Source organism: Podarcis pityusensis (genome assembly GCF_964106645.2).
Source record: "Podarcis pityusensis genome assembly, chromosome: 16".
NCBI classification, from domain to species: domain Eukaryota; kingdom Metazoa; phylum Chordata; class Lepidosauria; order Squamata; family Lacertidae; genus Podarcis; species Podarcis pityusensis.
This window is the reverse complement of record NC_138041.1, coordinates 13,670,987-13,689,559: the sequence shown is the minus strand read 5'-3', so window position 1 is coordinate 13,689,559 and position 18,573 is coordinate 13,670,987. Positions and strand designations below refer to the sequence as shown.

General features: G+C 43.2%; 1 protein-coding gene across 2 annotated transcripts in view; it reads right to left on the bottom strand.

The window, feature by feature from the left end:
- Positions 1-17,372, bottom strand: part of LOC308465502 (V-set and immunoglobulin domain-containing protein 8-like) — a 31,646-nt gene extending 14,274 nt beyond the window's left edge. The window contains exons 1-2 of one of the 2 annotated variants that reach the window (XM_080985440.1): positions 17,293-17,372; positions 13,101-13,340 (exon numbers count right to left, since the gene is read on the bottom strand). In XM_080985440.1, the coding sequence (XP_080841566.1) occupies positions 13,101-13,149 (49 nt within the window). In that variant the 5' untranslated portion in view covers positions 13,150-13,340; positions 17,293-17,372. Of the gene's footprint in view, positions 1-8,256; positions 8,809-13,100; positions 13,341-17,292 lie in introns of those variants that run through there. The other variant, XM_080985439.1, reaches the window with a different exon arrangement.
- Between the last annotated feature and the right edge of the window lie 1,201 nt (positions 17,373-18,573).

Here is an 18,573-nt window from a genome sequence, read left to right as displayed (position 1 = left end):
TCTGTTGGTTCAGCAAATCCTTACCCTCTTTAATTATCCTAATCTTTGATCTTAAAAATAATAGCATTAGATTTTTACCTATTTATAACCCCTTTTTCATATTCCCTTAAAGCATTACAGCTGGAAACCACTTAATTTCTATCCAACATCATTCTAACATTCATTAATTTTACAATATTTCTGTAGATAATCTTTGAATTTCTTCCAATCTTCTTCCACCGACTCTTCTCCCTGGTCTCGGATTCTGCCAGTCATTTCTGCCAGTTCCATATAGTCCATCAGCTTCATCTGCCATTCTTCCAAAGTGGGTAAATCTTGTGTCTTCCAATACTTTGCAATGAGTATTCTTGCTGCTGTTGTGGCATACATAAAAAAAGTTCTGTCCTTCTTTGGCACCAATTGGCCGACTTTGCCTAGGAGAAAGGCCTCTGGTTTCTTCAAAAAGGTATATTTAAATACCTTTTTCAGTTCATTATATATCATTTCCCAGAAAGCCTTAATCCTTGGGCACGTCCACCAAAGGTGAAAGAATGTACCTTCAGTTTCTTTACATTTCCAGCATTTATTATCGGGCAAATGATAGATTTTTGCAAGCTTGACTGGGGTCATGTACCACCTGTCTATCATTTTCATAATATTCTCTCTTAGGGCATTACATGCCGTAAACTTCATACCTGTGGTCCATAACTGTTCCCAGTCAGCAAACATAATATTATGTCCAACATCTTGTGCCCATTTAATCATAGCAGATTTCACCGTTTCATCCTGAGTATTCCATTTCAACAGCAAGTTATACATTCTTGACAAATTCTTAGTTTTGGGTTTTAACAGTTCTGTTTCTAGTTTTGATTTTTCCACCTGGAAGCCAATTTTCTTATCCAAATTGTATGCCTCCATTATCTGATAATAATGAAGCCAATCTCGCACTCTGTCTTTTAATTTCTCAAAACTCTGCAATTTCAATTTGTCTCCTTCTTGTTCCAAAATTTCCCAATATTTCGGCCATTTGGCCTCCATATTGAGCTTTTTCTGAGCCTTTGCTTCCATCGGTGACAACCACCTTGGGGTTTTGTTTTCCAATAAATCCTTATATCTTATCCAAACATTAAACAGTGCTTTCCTGACAATATGATTTTTAAATGCTTTATGTGCTTTGACCTTATCATACCATAAATATGCATGCCATCCAAATACGTTGTTAAAACCTTCTAAATCCAAAATGTCTGTATTTTCAAGAAGTAGCCATTCTTTCAACCAGCAAAAAGCTGCTGATTCATAATAAAGTTTAAAGTCTGGCAGGGCAAATCCACCCCTTTCCTTTGCATCAGTTAATATCTTAAATTTTATTCTGGGCTTCTTGCCCTGCCAGACAAATCTAGAAATATCTCTCTGCCACTTCTTGAAACATTCCATCTTGTCCACAATTTGCAATGTTTGAAACAAAAACAGCTTTCTAGGCAATACATTCATTTTTATCACAGCAATACGACACAACAGTGAAAGCTTCAAATTTGACCAGATTTCTAAGTCTTTTTTCACTTCCGTCCAACATTTTTCATAATTATCTTTAAATAAGTTCCCATTTTTGGCTGTCATATTAATCCCCAGGTATTTCACTTTCTTAACCACAGTCAAGCCTGTCTCATTCTGAAACCTCTCTCTTTCAATCGGTGTTAAATTTTTCTCTAAAACCTTAGTTTTTAACTTGTTCAGTTTAAATCCTGCCACTTGACCAAATTCTTGAATTAGTTCTAAAACCCTTTTAGTGCTAGATTCTGGCTCCTGTAACGTCAATACTAAGTCATCTGCAAATGCTCTCAGTTTGTACTGTTTGGCTCCGACCTGTATACCTTTAACCAACCGGTCCCTTCTAATCATATTCAGCAGAACCTCCAGGACCGATATAAAAAGCAGTGGGGAGATTGGGCACCCCTGTCGTGTCCCTTTTTCTATCTTAAATTCTTCCGTCACCACATTATTTACAATTAATTTAGCCTTTTGTTCAGAGTATATTGCACCTATACCATTTTCAAAACCTTGGCCTACCCCCATCCCCTGTAGATTCTTCTTCATAAAGCTCCAAGAGATGTTGTCAAAAGCTTTCTCCGCGTCCACAAATATCAGAACTGCTTTAGTGTTTATATTCACTTCTAGTTTTTCCAAAATATCAATTATATTCCTCAAATTATCAGACAAGTGTCTTCCCGGGAGAAAGCCCGCTTGGTCTTTATGAATCTCTTCCATCAATACTTTTTTCAATCCCTTGGCCAAAATGTCTGCGAAAATTTTGTAATCCACATTAAGTAACGATATAGGGCGGTAGTTCTTAAGCTGAGTCTTTTCAGTCTCTGTTTTCGGTATAAGTGTAATGTACGCCTCTTTCCACGACTCTGGTGCCCTTTTCCCTTCCAATATTTCATTGCAGACTTCCTTCAAAGGTTGTAATAGCCACTCTTTCAAAGATCTATAATATCTAGAAGTCAGCCCATCCGGTCCTGGAGATTTGCCCAGTTGCATGTTTTGAATGGCACCTTCTACTTCCTGTTCAGATATTTTATAGTTCAACATTAATTTGTTTTCTTGGGAGATTTTTTGTAATCCGTTTGTCTTCAAAAATCGGTCTATATCCATTTCTTTCTGTGGCCCTTGTGTATATAATTGTTTAAAATACCTCTGGAAACAGTTTCTAATCTCAATTGGGTTATGTATATTCTTTCCTTCCACTTCTAAGTTTGTAATAATATTTAATTTTTGTCTTTTTTTCATTTGCCAGGCCAGCAATTTCCCACATTTGTTAGCTGATTCAAATGTTTTTTGTCTCATTTGTTTAATTTTCCATTCTATTTCCTGATTCATCATTTCCATATATTGTACTTGATATAATTTTATTTCTCTCAGGATCTCCTGCGACTTTGGTTTTGCTCTCAGTTTCTTCTCACTTTCTTTTATTTTCTCCAAAATTTTATCTTCTCATTTTGACTTCTCTTCTTTATTGCATTCTGTTGTATCAGAAACCCTCTCATAACAGCTTTGCTTGCGTCCCAGATTACTCTTTTTTCTACATTGGTGTTCATATTTATTTCAAAATAGTCTCTCAAAGTTTTTGGGGCCTTTTTATAGACTTCTTCATCTCTAAATAAGGTGTCATTCATCCTCCATCTGAAGGAGCCAGTTGATATTTGTTTCATCTCCATCTTTACAGTGTTATGGTCGGAGCAGGTTTTTGGGCAGATTTCCACTTTCTTTATCTTTGGTGCCATTCCTCTAGTTACCCATATTTGGTCAATTCTAGTCCATGTCATCTTGGCTTCAGAAAAGAAGGTTCCCTCTCTTCCCAGGGAGTTCTTTACTTTCCAAATGTCAACTAAGTCCATATTGTCTGTCATCTCAAAAAATGTTTTCGGTAGTCTACCATCCTTAGTAACTACCTGTCTTTGTGCCTTGTCCATGTTTGTAGATACTACTCCATTCATGTCCCCCATCAAAATCAGATTGTAATCCAAATAGTCCAATAATGTCTCGTGCAACTTTTTAAAGAATTCAGATTTCCCCTCATTTGGTGCATAAATTCCTACAATCAAAAATTTCTTTCCTTGCACTTGAATTTCGATTGCCAAAAACCTTCCTTGTTCATCTTTAAAGATTAATTTCGGTGATAATCTCTCCTTTGCATATATCACAACTGCTCTTTTTTTAACTTTGACAGATGAGATAAACTCCTGTCCCAATCTCTTGTTAATCAGTAGTTTCCTGTGTAGCCTTATTACATGTGTTTCTTGTAGACAAATCAAATCCAATTGTTCCTTTTTTAATAAATGAAAAACACTTTTTCTCTTCCGGGGAGAATTAAGACCATTACAATTCCAGCTTAACAGTTGCAGGGCCATGATGGGGTTACTTCACTTTACCTCCAATTGCGCCGAGTGTCTGTTCTTGTTCTGTCGGTGATGTCTCTTTCTCTGGACCGTGCAATCCAAAAGATAAGTTTGCTATGTCTAGTATTCCTTTCTGCAGTGCTTTTGGCTCTTCTCCGGATTCCACTTCTTTCTGTAGATCTTCTTCGTGATCTTTCAGAAACCTATCTTTGTCGTTGACTGATCTTATTTTTATCTTTCTTCCTTTGTATTTAAAGGATAGGCCTTGAGGAAATTCCCACCTAAAGATAATTCTGTTTTTTCTCAGCAGGGCAACTAGGTCTCCGTAGTTAAGCCTTAAATCCAGAAGATGTTTTGGAATGTCCTTAAATATCTCCACGCTTGAGTCGTAAATTTCCAAAGTCTTTTGATAGTGCAGATTCAAAATTTTGTCTCTCTCCTCTTTTGTTCAAAGAGTGATCAAGCAGTCCCTCACCTTGTTCCTCCTTTGTCCTCTTCCAAGTCTAAATGCATTCACTATCTTAAATTCTTCCTTCCCCAAATCCTGTTGCCAAAAATCTGTAAATTCCTGTGTAAGAAAGTCAGCCAAATTGTCTTTCTCACATTCTGGTACAGCCCTGATTCTTAAATTTCTTTGTTTCTCTTTCAATTCAATCATAGACAATGTCAAACCGTGGTCCTCCAATTGCTTATATACCGGTGGTATCTTCTCTTGAATAGCAGTTGCTATATCTTTTGCTTCTTCAGCTATCTTTCGGGTCGAAGCAGATTCCTGTAATAATTTTTCAAAAGACTCTGTATTGGTATTCACCTTCTGTCCCAAATTGTTAATGCTTGTAGTATTCAGGTCAATTTTAACTGATGCTTCAGCTACTTGTTTATTTGTCTCAGCTACCTGCTTAGCTAAATTTTCCAAAGATTCATTAATTTTTCCAAGTGCATGTGCCAAAACGTCTTCGGACGACATAACTTTTGGTTTGACCTGTGGAGGAGCAGCCCCTGATGTTCCAGATGCTCCAGATGTTGAAGCCATTCGCTGCTGCGCAGTATCTGTCCAGTAGGGTCTGCCAGACCTAGTAGCTTTTCCTGCGCCAGCTCTAACTTTCCTCTCCCATCTGCCATAACAGTCTCATGAGAATTCAAGGTCAATCCCACAGTTGAAAGTTTGTTTTGAAATGGAATTTTCCCAGTTGTTATTGTAGCAATGTCAAACCTCCTCTAGGGGGACACAGTAACAGCCAAAGCTTGCAACTTTTAAAAACGAAAATGGTCCTTATAAGTCCCCCAATTCACCTAAAAACAACAGTTTCAGTTGCACTTAAACAGTTACTTTAGAACCAGGAGAAGTCCAGAAACACTGTATCTCTTTTGCAGAGTTAGCTGTCAAAAGTCTACTGCTTACCGATAGGCTTTCCACTGAGCAGCATTCCTTATCTAGGGGCAGTCCGTTCCCAGGTTTTAGGCAGCGGATTTTAGCTTCCTTTTCCCCTCTTTTTTGCAGATAAATACAGTTCAAACCTTCCCCCCTCCTCTCCTGCAATCCGGAGGGGAGACCACTTTCCAGATGTTAAGATTTAAGTCTTTTTCCAAAAGTCTTTCCAAGTTTCCGCTTACAGTCTCTTTGCTTTGATCTATTTACAAGAAAGGAAGGCAGACTTCCTGTTTATACCTTCCCGCTTCGGTGTTGAATTAACTTGTTTTTTCTCCTTTTAAATCCAATTTAATCCTACTCACGGGTAGTTGCTTTCAAAGTCCAATTGTCCCAGGAAAAAGTCAGCGCTCTCCGATAACGGCTGTGCGGCTTCACTCCGCGGAAGAAGCAGTCGACTCTCAGCACCGCACCGCTCACCCCGTCCCGCTCCGGAGCCCTTAAAAGGGTCCCTTCGCAACTTGGGGGGGCGCAAATGGTGCCCGCTGAGTCCCCACGTTCACAGGCTTCCCCCACCTGTGATTTTTAAAGGGCCCCCGCTTTGCCGCAGCGGTAAGACCCGATCCCGTGGAGCTAGTCCCTCCGAGACTCAGAGGGAATCCGCCATTAACGATGGCGCTGACCCGGAAGCCGGAAGAGAGCTGTATTGCTCATGTCATGCTTGGGGTTTTTCCCCAGAAGCAACTGGCTGGCCACCGTGAGAACAGGATGCTGGACTTGGGTGGGTCTTTGGCCTGATCCAGCAGCGCTCTTCTAATAATAATAATAATAATAATAATAATAATGTCCCGTGACTATAATTGGTTTTAACTTTCATCTGCCCCACCTGCAATAAAAAATGTTTCTCCCGTATCAGTCCATAAAGGTGTAACTCACCAACGCTTTGACATTGCCCCCGAAGGCACAGCCTTCCATTGTCTCCAGAGATGGATGCCGACAAGTTTTCAACATATGGTTTTAAAGAGTTTTAACTTTCCTTGGGAATCTGCTGGTGAACGGTGGGTAATAAATTTAGGAACCACCCCCACCACAACAGCAGCAAAGTTCCTTATGTTCTGAACTGCACCACCGACTCCCTCTTTGTTTCCTCAATCCAATTCAAAGTACTCCTTAGGATATTCCAAGCCATGCACGATTTAGCATAAGGATATCTGATGGACCTGCCTTCTGCTATATTCATTTATATTTGATTTATATTTCTGCTTTTCATTTATATTTCTGCTTTTCAACTGAATGATCCTCAAGGCGACTTACAGTGGGCTGCAATTAATAATATATTAAATTAAATTATAAATAAAATTTAAAAATATGCTTGTGCCACCTTTAAAGTGGGGCAGCCGGGGGGGGGAGAGAGAAACCTCACCAAAGCACCATACAATTAAAATACCACAAAGTACAAACAACAATTTGTGGGGCTACCCTTGGAACGTCAAAGACAGCCCTCAGAAACCTCAGCTGGTCTAAAACACACTTACTGGGGTCAGGGATGATGAGCGCTTTAGTCCAACAACAAGTTTCCCACCCCCTGTTTTAGAGACTGGATTTTTATTACTTGTCTACCATAATTATTTTTTACTTTGCTTTTTCACACTGATTATTATGATGTTTTATTATGCTTCTCAATGCAGCTGCTTTTAAATTGTTTTACTGCTGGCTTTTACTGCTGTTTCTTCCTTTTAATGCATGGCTGCTTTTATTGTGTTTTTCGATTTCCCTAAGCCACCTTGCCCTAGTTCGCACGGCACAGTAAGCCCCTTTGCTCTTCTTGGGTCCTTTTCGACTGCTGCGCCATATGGAGAACGCTATCCAAACTGGGAGTCATAATCTTTCTCCTCACTCAGGTTTAAAAACGAGGTTGCATAGAATGGCGCACTGGGATTTTATTTATTAGCAAGCTTCCTTCAGTTGCTACCCTTTTTTTAGAGAGGCAGTCAACACAGCTGCTGCAGTAACAATATTCCTCCTCAGGAAAAAAAAGTGTGGGTGCCCATTTATATATTGATCATCTGCTGCCCACTGTAGCACCCAGTAAGTGGCAGCCATTTTGAATTATCCAAAGTTCAACAAGCACCTCAGAAAAAGGTATTCTGAAGGGAAACAAAGCAGTGGCTGCTCTGATTCTCTTCCCCACATACAAAACAATAATTATAATCATAATCACCACTCAAAACATAGCTGAAACAAAACAGGCAATTTCAACGGCTGTGGAACAGTCCTTGTCAGTCCAGTATAGCCCTAACCTGATATTAGGATTATTTCCTACCCTTTCGTTGAAAACACAGCGAGTCTCTGGTGCTTGTTGTGCTTAGTCATACCTGCTGTGAAAACTGAGATCGTTGTCTGGGATTAAGATAATAAACGGGTATGATAATAGTTTAGAAACATTCAGAAACCTGTTCCCCAACTCTATCTAATTAAAATTATGGGATACCCTCCAAGAGTCCTTGTTTACTTGGAACAACCCTGATTTTCTCGCCCTTGTCTCCAGGAAATCACGGTTCCCGTAGATTGAGGAATTGAGTAAAGAAAAGGGCGTAAGCTTGTGCGTTTCCCCAAATGGGAAACCAGTTTAGGAATCGGAGCTCCGCATGAGGAGCTCCACTCAAAAGCATTGTAAACACCTAAAATGATCATTATAATGATAAACCATTGGTGGGAGGGAGGTTCAAGTACACAAGATCTGCCCTGCTAGATCAGGCCAAAAGGCCGATCTAATCTAGCATCCTGTTGTCCACAGTGGTCAGTGAGATGCCTCTGAGAAGCCCACAAGTGGGGCATAAAAACTGTAACAACCCTCTCCCCACATGCAGCTCCCAACTACTAGTATTCAGAGGGTATATCGCCTCTGACAGTGAAGGCAGAACGCAGGCATTGTGGAGTCTGATAGCCTGATCTCCCATGAATTTGTCCAATCCTCTTTTAAACCTCTCCATGTTCGTGGCCCTCACATACTGCTGGTGGGAGCAAAATCCATGCAGAGAGCTAGCCTTGTGGGCTGGGCCAGCCCTCCCATTAGACGGGTTGAATCTCTTGCCTCAGACGGCACTTCACAAAGAGCAGCAGACTGGTATTCCTCAACCAGACCACCTGCTCGGCCACTGTTTTGCTCAGTCACCCTCCGGCCAGTCCACCATCCCCACCCATCTCCCTGTGCTTGCACTGACATAGTTCTGTGGCAGAGCATCTACTTTGAATGCAGAAGGTGAATCCGTGGCAGGTTGGGCCGGGGAGAGAAATCCTGGACAGGCCCCTGCCCATCAGTGTGGAAAATACTGGAGTAGGTGGCCTAGCGTGGACTGACTCAGTAGGATGTAGCTTCCTCTGTTCCTATTGAAGTATGAGGAAGCAACAGCAAAGGTCACTGAGCTGGTGGCGTCAGTGGCTACAGCACATCCCGCCAGTGGGTAATATTGCAGCCATTTTGAAACCCCTTTGCTGGTAGAGATAAGTGAGATCTCTGCAAGGATGAGGGGGAAATGGCTCTGCACTTCCTCTGCCCATTATGACTCAGACTCATAGCTGTCAACTTTCAGATTTGAAAATAAGGGATCAGCAGCCTTGAAAATAAGGGATCAGCAGCCTCACCTGTCCCGGGGACAGTCTACAGGATATCTAACAATCTGGGATAGCAGCAGGAAGCAGCGGGAAATGGCGCTGGAATAAGGGAATTTCCCGCAAAAAAAGGGAAGGTTGACAGCTATGCTCAGACTCCATTCTGCACCAGGAGCCTTTGCTTCTAACTATTGTTAAGAGTTGGGGTTTTAAGATGGGTGCCAGACCCCCCTAATCTAGCAAGTGTTAGAATTTAATACAGATTTCTAAGGCTTGGAATAGCCAGGCTAGCCTCCTGCTGAGGCGATTGCCTGGGTGATGAGCCATTAAGGGGAATTCAGGGGTTCAGTGTGAGACGGCAAATGGGCAGAGGCCCCTCCCTCAACAGAAAAAGCCAGAGTTTGGAGCAGAGGGAGCAGTGATGTGATCTAGAGGTAAAGCAGCAAGCTGGAGAGAGAGTCAAAGCAACAATTGAGACTAGTGTTTGATTTGTGTTTGAATCCAAAGCTGTAGCTATGGGAGAAACAAGACCCCTTTTGGGGTATTAATGCTGTGAACCCCTCCACCGCAGGCTCAGGTTGCACATATGCATAAACCGTATATCCTAAAGACACCACAGTCTCCTCTGTGGAAAACATAAACCCTGGGTAAGTGCCTGGAACCCCTGGAATCTCACACCACTCAGAGTTTGGGGTGGTGTGCAACACTGTGGTGTCAGAAGTGGAGTTTCCAGAGTGTGGGTGGGCAGCTGAAGGGCTTGGGCAGCAAACAGAAGCAGTCAGTAGCTGAAGGCAAGAGGGAAGATGGTACCTCAGAGAAAGGTGAGCAGGCTAGAGCTGAGGAGCTGCTGCTGCTTGATTTCTCCATTCCTTGAGAGCATGCTGTGAGGAACGGGGCACAGGAGGAATTGGAGGTGTGTGTGAACGTGCAGGAGGAGCAGCCAGTACCTGAGGAAATGATGGTGTTTTCTTTGGTGGAGGAAAAGCTCGAGGCCTATGTGCATGCAGCTGGCTCCTGCTGAATTGGGAGAGATAAACCCCTCAATGGTTTTGGCCCTTGGGTGCCCCAATATGGCACTGTGGGGTGGGAACCAGTCCCTATATTGGGTGCAGCCCTTAAGTAGTCTGGGCAGCCAGAGTCATTCAGGGTCCCATGGGTTTTGGGGGCAAGAGTCACTGTGAGGGTTATTTTCCTTTGTTTGGGCCCATGAAGCATTTAAGAGATGCTGGAAGTAAGCAGAGGTGGTGGGATTCCTGGCTGCCATTTTGGGTGGACTGAGCCACCTGATCCTGAGCAAAAGGACTTGTGCCAGGACTTGGATTTGCAGTTTGGGGCAGGGGATGAAGTGGATGGGCCCAGGGGCAGCAAGAGGAAGTGTGCCTGTGAGGAAGCAGATGTTCTCCTGGAGTTGGGTCTTGCAGCCCTGCTTGCAACAGGGCTACAGAAACTGTTTTGGGACTCAAGTGTGAGTCTGGAGCCCCTGATCCACAACCTGAGGTGAGCCGAAGTGAAACTGAAGGGCTCCTAAAAGACTGGTGCTGTGATTTGAGCCTCGAAGTAGCTGTTGATCTACTGGGACTGAAACCTTTGTGAAATCCCAAGGAAAAGAGTAATGTAGACAACTGCATGGTGTGGAGGTGGGATTGCTATATGCTATATTGGGACTGCTTATTCGCTGCATGGATCCTTCCTGCAAGTTTTAGCATTTTTTTTTAGTTATTTTTAAAATGCTGTTATTTTTGCATGCAGGAAACTGTTTAATGGTTTTTAGGAATTGTAGTAGCACCAGGAAAAGGATGAGCAAGGGTAATGAAGCTCTAGTACTAAGACTTGCATCCTTGCTTAAACATGTTGGAAACCCATTATTTTGGGGCTGCCAAATGTGTGAAACTGGGTAAGCTGCTTTGGGATGCAGAACTGACTGGGAGTGTGCACCAAGGAGAAAGAGGGAGGTCTTAAGAGATCCTGATGGACTGGAACTTGCATGAAAGAAATCAACTGTTACTCTCCTGGTGTTGGATTAAAAGTGTAATTGTGTTTTATTATTAGTTTTGGATGACGTGTGTTCTAATGCCTTTGCTAACTTGCCTGTTATTTTTCCGCAGGGAAGCTGTACTTTGCTGTTTGTTTGTACATCTAGGAACAGATGTTCTTGGGGAGGGAGTAGTGTTATGAGTTAGGAGCGTTAAACTGGGTGCCAGACCCCTCTAATCCCTGGAGAGAGTTATAGAACTTAATCAAAGCTTCTAAATCTTGGACTAGATAAACTAGCCTCCTGGTGAAGAACCATTAAGAGGGATTAAGGGGCTCGGTGTGAGGTAGCAAATGGGGGGGGGAACCCCCTTGTTTGAATCCAAGGTTGCGGTTATGGGAGAAACAAGATCCTTTTGAGGTGTTAATGCTGTGAACCCCTCCATCGTAGGCTCAGGTTGTATATATGTGTAAATAAACCATATATTATAAAGACACCACAGTCTCCGCTGTGCATCATTCTAAAAGGAAACATGAACATGCCTGGAAGCCCTGGAATCTCACACCACTTTGAGATTAGGGTGGCCTACAACACTATTATAATTAGCAGCAAGTCGTGGACATCCTTGTTTGCCCAAATTAAGGGGTGCAAAATTGGGGTCAATCTCAAGCAGGCAGCATCCTTGGCAATCTTCCCCAAACACCTCTTTCTCCTGCTTTCCTTCCTCAAGAAACTCACATTTTTTCCATGACTTAAACGACTTACTGCTCAGTACCCAGCTGCAGGAAACATTAGAGGATATACAATTCCATTTGCTTAGAAGAGGAGGCAAATTGGGGTGCGGGGCATTTTGCAGGGAAACTGAGGATGGCAAGAGCAAAGCCAATAATGGGCAGAGCCAGGGACAGATGTTCTTGTTCAACTAATCTGGAAGACAATCTCAGAAGGGGAGTTCCCAATCTTATGCAGAGCTGCTCAGCAAGAAGTCTCATTGGGTTTGCTTTCAAACAGGGATATCATGGATACCACCTACCCACCAGGGCTCCTTTGTGGGGAAGGGTAGAATATAAAGTTAATAATAATAGTAGTAATAATAATAATAATAGTTTATTACAACACAGCTGCTGTTCTGGAAAACAAAGTCTCTTCTGACCATAGCACACACAAACAATATAGAAGTCTACCAGTTTGTTTTCAGACAGCTGGTTGGGATTTTTTCCCACCCACTAGCCATACAACCGGAGGAACATAACAACAACAACAAATAATAATAATAATAATAATAATAATAATAATAATAGTTGTTGTTGTTGTTGTTGTTGTTGTTGTTGTTGTTAATAATAATAATGTAACATTGCTATTAGGTTGTCGCCAATGCTGGTCCTACTCAGAGTAAACCCACTGAAGTTAATGAGCACAACTAACAGGTTCATTACTTTCAACAGGTCTACTCTGAGTAGAACTTAGGTACAACTTTTCCTATGTTGTGAAGGCTGAAATTTCAATTAAGTGGAGCAGGGTCAAGATATTAACTGATATGCATGAAATTTCAGATATAGCTATATAATCCCTAGTGTAGTAAGATAAGACCTTTGGAGCAGGCATTTTCATTGAAAAAAAATTTATGAACCGCCCTACTTTTCAGTGGCGGCACCGCTGTCCCAGGATGTGGTTGCCAGGCTACTCTAGATGACCACATTACAGATGTCCTTTGGCGCTTTTTCTTCTCCAAGACTTTTAATGATTAGTATTGCTGCTTTTCTCTGCATTTATTTATTTATTTATTTATTTAAATTTATTTAAATCTGCTTGCCTGCATTTTTATTATGATGATAAAACAGAATAAATTGAATACAATCCTTTCAATTAAAAATGATGGCATTGTAAAAAAATTAATGACGGCATGCGTGTATACTAAATTGTGCTTTTTAAAAAATATTCCCTCCCCTCTCAGCTTAAAGATTCTCCTGGTAGTGTACATTTATCCTCACAACAACCCTGTGAGGTAGGTTAGGCTGGGCCACCAGAATGGGGATTTGGATCCTCTAGCCACTGACACCCCAGCCACTACACCACACTGCCTCTCATCAAAGGCAACACTCTTTTTCTTCATCGTAAAACAATATAAAATATTGGGTTCTCTCATGGGCTATTGCCCTTTAGTTTGTGCTCACCTCTTCTTTGTCGCTTTTACAACACAGAAATTAAATGCATGCAGAAAGAAAGAAAGAAAGAAAGAAAGAAAGAAAGAAAGAAAGAAAGGTAGCCTTACCTAGCATCACGCAGAAGACTAGGGATCGAAAATCCTTGTTCCCTGGCATTGCAAAAAAATGAAGCTGGACTTCTGTGAAGAGCGGGTGCTGAAGAGGCTTGTTGCAGGCTCCAAGGCAGGCAGAGTCTGTCTACTGATGATCTGGAGACGGGTGTCAAATCTTCTCCTGGGCTCACTTAGTCTGCGCTGTCAGGATTCCTTTGGGTTGACTTGCAGCAGGTGACTGAGGGCCTCTAAACTCTGTAAAAGGAGCCAGTGACCCATCCCAGTTTCCTTTGAAGTAATTGCAATGCACACTTAACAATTAGGTCACACTTTCATCTGAGAGGCTGCCAAACACACACACACACACACACACACACACACACAAAAAAACCAAAGATGTGTGCAAGTCAGGTCCCTTGCTGGGATCTACACGCCTAAACTTTAGGGCAAGTCCGTTCAGTTTTCTCAGGTCTTTTATTTATTTATTTTTGAAATTATCCTAAAATAATACGTTGCAAAGAAAACCACAGAGCTATTTGCTGCTAGGCTTTGGATCCAGGATGTGGCATAGAGCACTTGAGGAAGGGAGCTTTTCCTTTATTTTGATGTATTGTGCAATTAATATACAATGAGCTTGCTGCCCTGTGATCCAAGCACGCTTGTAGAACATTTCCCCTCCATTCTGCAATTTGTTTTATTATTATTTTTTAAGCACGGAATTCCAAATTTTTCTTCACACATTTTTACCTAAGAGATGAGCACGTTTTTAATCTAAAAGACACATTTTAGTATGTTTTTGAGCTGCATAAACGGCAACATTCGGAGAACAGGATTGTATTTTGACCTGTGAAGTAGTCCAGGAAGTGAAAATAAAGTCAATTTGCTTACAAAATGTCCATTCAAGCATCTCTGGTCCAAAATGACTCCCAGGCTGCGCACCTGGTCCTTCAGGGGCACAGTTATCCCATTCAGGACCAGGGAGTCCTCCACACCCGCAGGTCTTCCATTAATTTGTCAAATCCTTTTGTAAAACCATCCAAGTAACACTTCCGTAATGCCCTGGTGTCACGGTGGGTCATCTGCAGCACTCCTTGTAGGGAAGGAGAGCAGGCCAGGACAGTGGCTGCTAGGTGGCAGCTACCCCAAACAGTTTTGCTGACACTTTCACCAAAGGGGCAGCGCACATTTAAACAACAACAATTAAACCTGCACCCCCACAGGTCCAGCTTGACAGGTGGGTATCATAGAATTGTAGAGTTGGAAGGGACCACCAAGGCTCATCTAGTCGAACCCCCGGCAGTGCAGGAATAAGGCTTGTTATTTCATTGCATGGCATTGTGCTGGTCGTTGGGGCTGCCATGCACAGCTCTAATGCAAGCCTCAGGGATCCAGTTGATGGTTGATGCTTACAAGAGCACTGGGCAGAGGACTCTGCAGTCCCCTACCATGGTCCAGGCAAGTCTTTGCCTACCCCACACACAATGTCATATATGGCGTCCAGTGTAAGGCAGGTGGGGCCTGGCTTGAGTAAGGTGGGGCCTGGCTTGAGTAAATTAAGCTAAGTGATTAATCACCCAAATATTAATCAACCCTAATTTTTAAACTGATGGGTTCATCAGCAATTTTTTAGTACTGGAGAAGTAAGAAGGCCCAGTCAGTGGGTCAATCCACTGGCTGTTAACCAGAAGGTTGATGGTTTGAGCCCACCCAGGGACAGTTGTGGGTAGGATACCTGCATTGCAGGGGGTTGGACTAGATGACCCTCAGGGTCCCTTCCAACGATGATTCTATGATATGGCTGGCCACCTTTTTAACGTTTTTGGTTCGTTGTGACAGCAACACACTGAAACCGATATAGATGCAAGAAGAAAACCGTCACGCCCTTAACACCTTGTATCATTGAATAAGATCAGGCCACAGAATAATTAAGCGAGGAAAGCTACAACCCAGTTGGGACAAACTTCTGAGGCGGCAAAGAGATAGGATCAGGCTGCCTTAAATCTAAACCACCCACCACTGTCTGTTATTAGAAAAACCAAAGTATCACCACCCGAAACTGTTTAGAGCTAGACATAGGAACTCACTGAGGTGGTACATTCATGAAATTCATCAGTGTTTTAGCTACTTGCAGAACTCTGCTGGATGTGTGTCGCAGTGTTGTCTGTGCAGGGGATGTACAGAAAGTTTGTGTGTTAATTTTATGAATGTATACTGTTACATGTAACCATTACCCAAATATATGCCTTTTTGAACACATTATCTGCCTGGAGAACTGCATTGCAAAATTCAGAGAAGCGCAGATTTTGAAGGATGGCCGTATTTCGCCTGGCACATTTGCTTTGGAGATTACAAATTAGCCAAGCTTGCCTTCAAATGTGAACTGAATCAAATTTCTCCTTAATCCCTACTCCCCAATAAATGGGGTACCAAAAATATTCCTTTGTTGGGGGAGGTTCCATTTGAACTACACATTTAAAGCAGTAGTATACCACTTTAAACAGTCATGGCTTTCCCCAAAGACTTCTGGGAATTACAGTTCATTCAGGGTGATGAGAGTCATTGGAAGACCTCTCCCCATTCTCCTCACAGAGCTACAATTTCTCAGAGTGGTTTAGCAACCAGTTGTAGTTCTATGAGGGGAATGGGGCTCTCTCAACAACTCCCAGCATCCTCAACAAACTACAACTCCCAGGATTCTTTGTGGGGAGCCATGGCTGTTGAATGTGGCATGATACTGCTTTAAATGTGTAGAACAGGATGGGGCCAAAATCCTTGCTTGTGGAGAGCTAACAAAAGGGCGAAGGCTGTGCAATAAAGTGTGTTACTGAAGGTACGGTGTCCAGTGAATTATTTGGTGGTGGAATGAAAGAGCAATCTGCAATCTGAAGCTGCAATACAGGTTGTCCCAGACTCTTAGTATCCATCTGCTTGCAGAAGGCTGGGGAGCCTGTCAGCCTCCAGGTCAGTGGTTTCCAAATGTTTTCGAACCTCTGCCCCCTTGATTCCACCCACAATGCCCACTACTCTGCCCTACAAAAGGCATTGTGCAGAACAGTGGTTTGCATGACCAGCTAAAGAAGATAACAACACAGTAAAATTCAGCACTCCCACGAATTAAGATGCGAGGGTGAAGGAAATTGACAGCATGTAATCTTTATACATGAGTGGCTTCCCAAACATGCACAGCCCTTCACCTACCACAGACGTGCGGTAACTACTAAGAAAACCAATAGCTATTCCCGATAATTGTGATTAGTGACAACTCAGAGTTGTAAATACATACAAACGTGACCAAAGGAAATAGCTTTGAAAGCGTTAAGAGCGATAAAGCCTTAAATAAGAGGTGAGGAAGGTGTTTCTCTCTGGGCCAGGGTTTCCTAAACTTGGGTCTCCGGCTGGACTACAACTCCCATCATCCCTAGCTAGCAGGACCTGTGGTCAGGGATGATGGGAGCTGCAGTCCAACAACAGCTGGAGACCCAGGTTTGGGAAACACTGCTCTAGGCTCTAGCCTGGTCCATCGTAAACAAGGAATAAACATTCTGGGAGGGGCCCAACTCCAGCACCCCACTGCCGCCTCCTTGCTTCTTACTGCCCCTCTAGGTACTCTCAGTCCCCCTACAAGGGGTGGTAAAGGTAAAGGGACCCCTGACAGTTAAGTCCAGTTGCAAACGACTCTGGGGTTGTAGGTTCATCTCTCTTTACAGGCTGAGGGAGCCAGCGTTTGTCTGCTCCACAGACAGTTTGTCCAGGTCATGTGGCCAGCATGACTAAGCTGCTTCTGGCGCAACAGAACACTGACACCAGAGCAGCGCATGAAAACATTGCTTTCCTTCCCGCCGGAGTGGTACCTATTTATCTACTTGCACTTTGACGTGCTTTCGAACTGCTAGGTTGACTGGAGCTGGGACTGAGCAATGGGAGCTCACCCCGTCGCGGGGATTCAAACCACCGACCTTCTGATTGACAAACCCAAAGGCTGAGTGGTTTAGACCACAGAGCCACCCGCATCCCAGAACAAGGAGCGGTACCAACCACTTTGAGAACCACAGCTGCAGATGTTGCTGACTCCCATCCTCCCTCACTATTGGGCAGTGCTGGTTGGGGCTGATGGGAGTCAGATTTCCAAGATACCTGGAAGGTCTCTAGCGCCCACATGCCAGCCCAGCCCAGCCCAGGCCAGATCAGGCTCCCTCCCAAACGGTACCTTGCTCCACGCCTCTCCGACCGTGCATCCGGGCCCTGCCTCTCCGCTTTCTATCATCCTGCATCAGGAAGGGAAGGAAGGCAACCTGGGCACAGACAACGCCCTCCACCTTTCAATTAGAGTTTGACAGCCCGGAGCTAATTGGCGGTGACTCGTCCTCCAAACTAAACTCAGATGTAATTTATGAGAGCAAGCAAAGGAAACAAATGTTTGGATTCATCGCAGGGCAGGGTGCCTTGCTAAGGCACTAGGCATTTTGTGGGACATCCCTCATTTTCACCAAACGGCAAAACCAGATCTGGCGAGCGTGTGGCGAATGTGTCTATAAAGTTTACGAGGTTCAGGTGCCTCCCTTGGTTTCAAAAGTTTTCGTGGGGAAAGGACTCGTACTAATCACTATTCACATGTATATTGCGCTTCGGCGTATGTCATCATAAGGTCTTTGGTCTCAGTGCTCCTCACAACAGCTCAGAAAGATAGGCCAGAGCAGATTGCACATGGAGTTTGCACAACCCCCCTGGGCTTTTTACAGTTAATTAATTAATTTACAATGTGTATATATTGTTGGGTGATAATGCCAAGGCCTGGTGCCTGCCCTCCAAAGCAGCGTTGCCCGGGATTCATCACTCCAGTTTCCTGGCACGCTGATGTGGCCCGTATCAAGGGACATGAGCACACGATTAGCAGAGTTCAAAACAGAAGCTCAGCCTTGAGGAGTAACATCTAAGCCTAATTTATTGCAAATTAAATCAAACGTAACAGAACAAAGAAAACATGGCTTCTCTCTCTGTCTTTCTTCCTCAGAGAGAGAGCAGCAAAAGCAAAAACGGAACAGCGTATCTCCATTTCCCCTCACTAGACTCCAACAATCAGGGCTGGAATGTAAATAGACATGTGACAATCCCACACAACTGCAGCTCAGGAGGAATGGAATTCTCAACATCCTCCCCCATTTCATGTAACCCGCTGCTGCAGTATTTCAGCCTAACTGCAACCGCTGTACATACGCCTGAAGTTGTTCGCTGTCAACAACTTTGGACAACAGATCAGCAGGAATTCCCTTTCCTGGCATGTAGGACACCTGAATGAGTCCCAAGATACACTGCTTGATTGTAGTAAAACCTCTAAGCACGTTACAAGAAATTTAAAAAATCATCAAAAAACCCGTTGATTAAAATCAATTGCAAAAAAAAAGATTAAAACACAGTAGCATCTACGTGTCTAGAAAGGCTTACCAGTACAAAACTGTTCTAAGCAGACACCAAGAAAACCACCTCTACG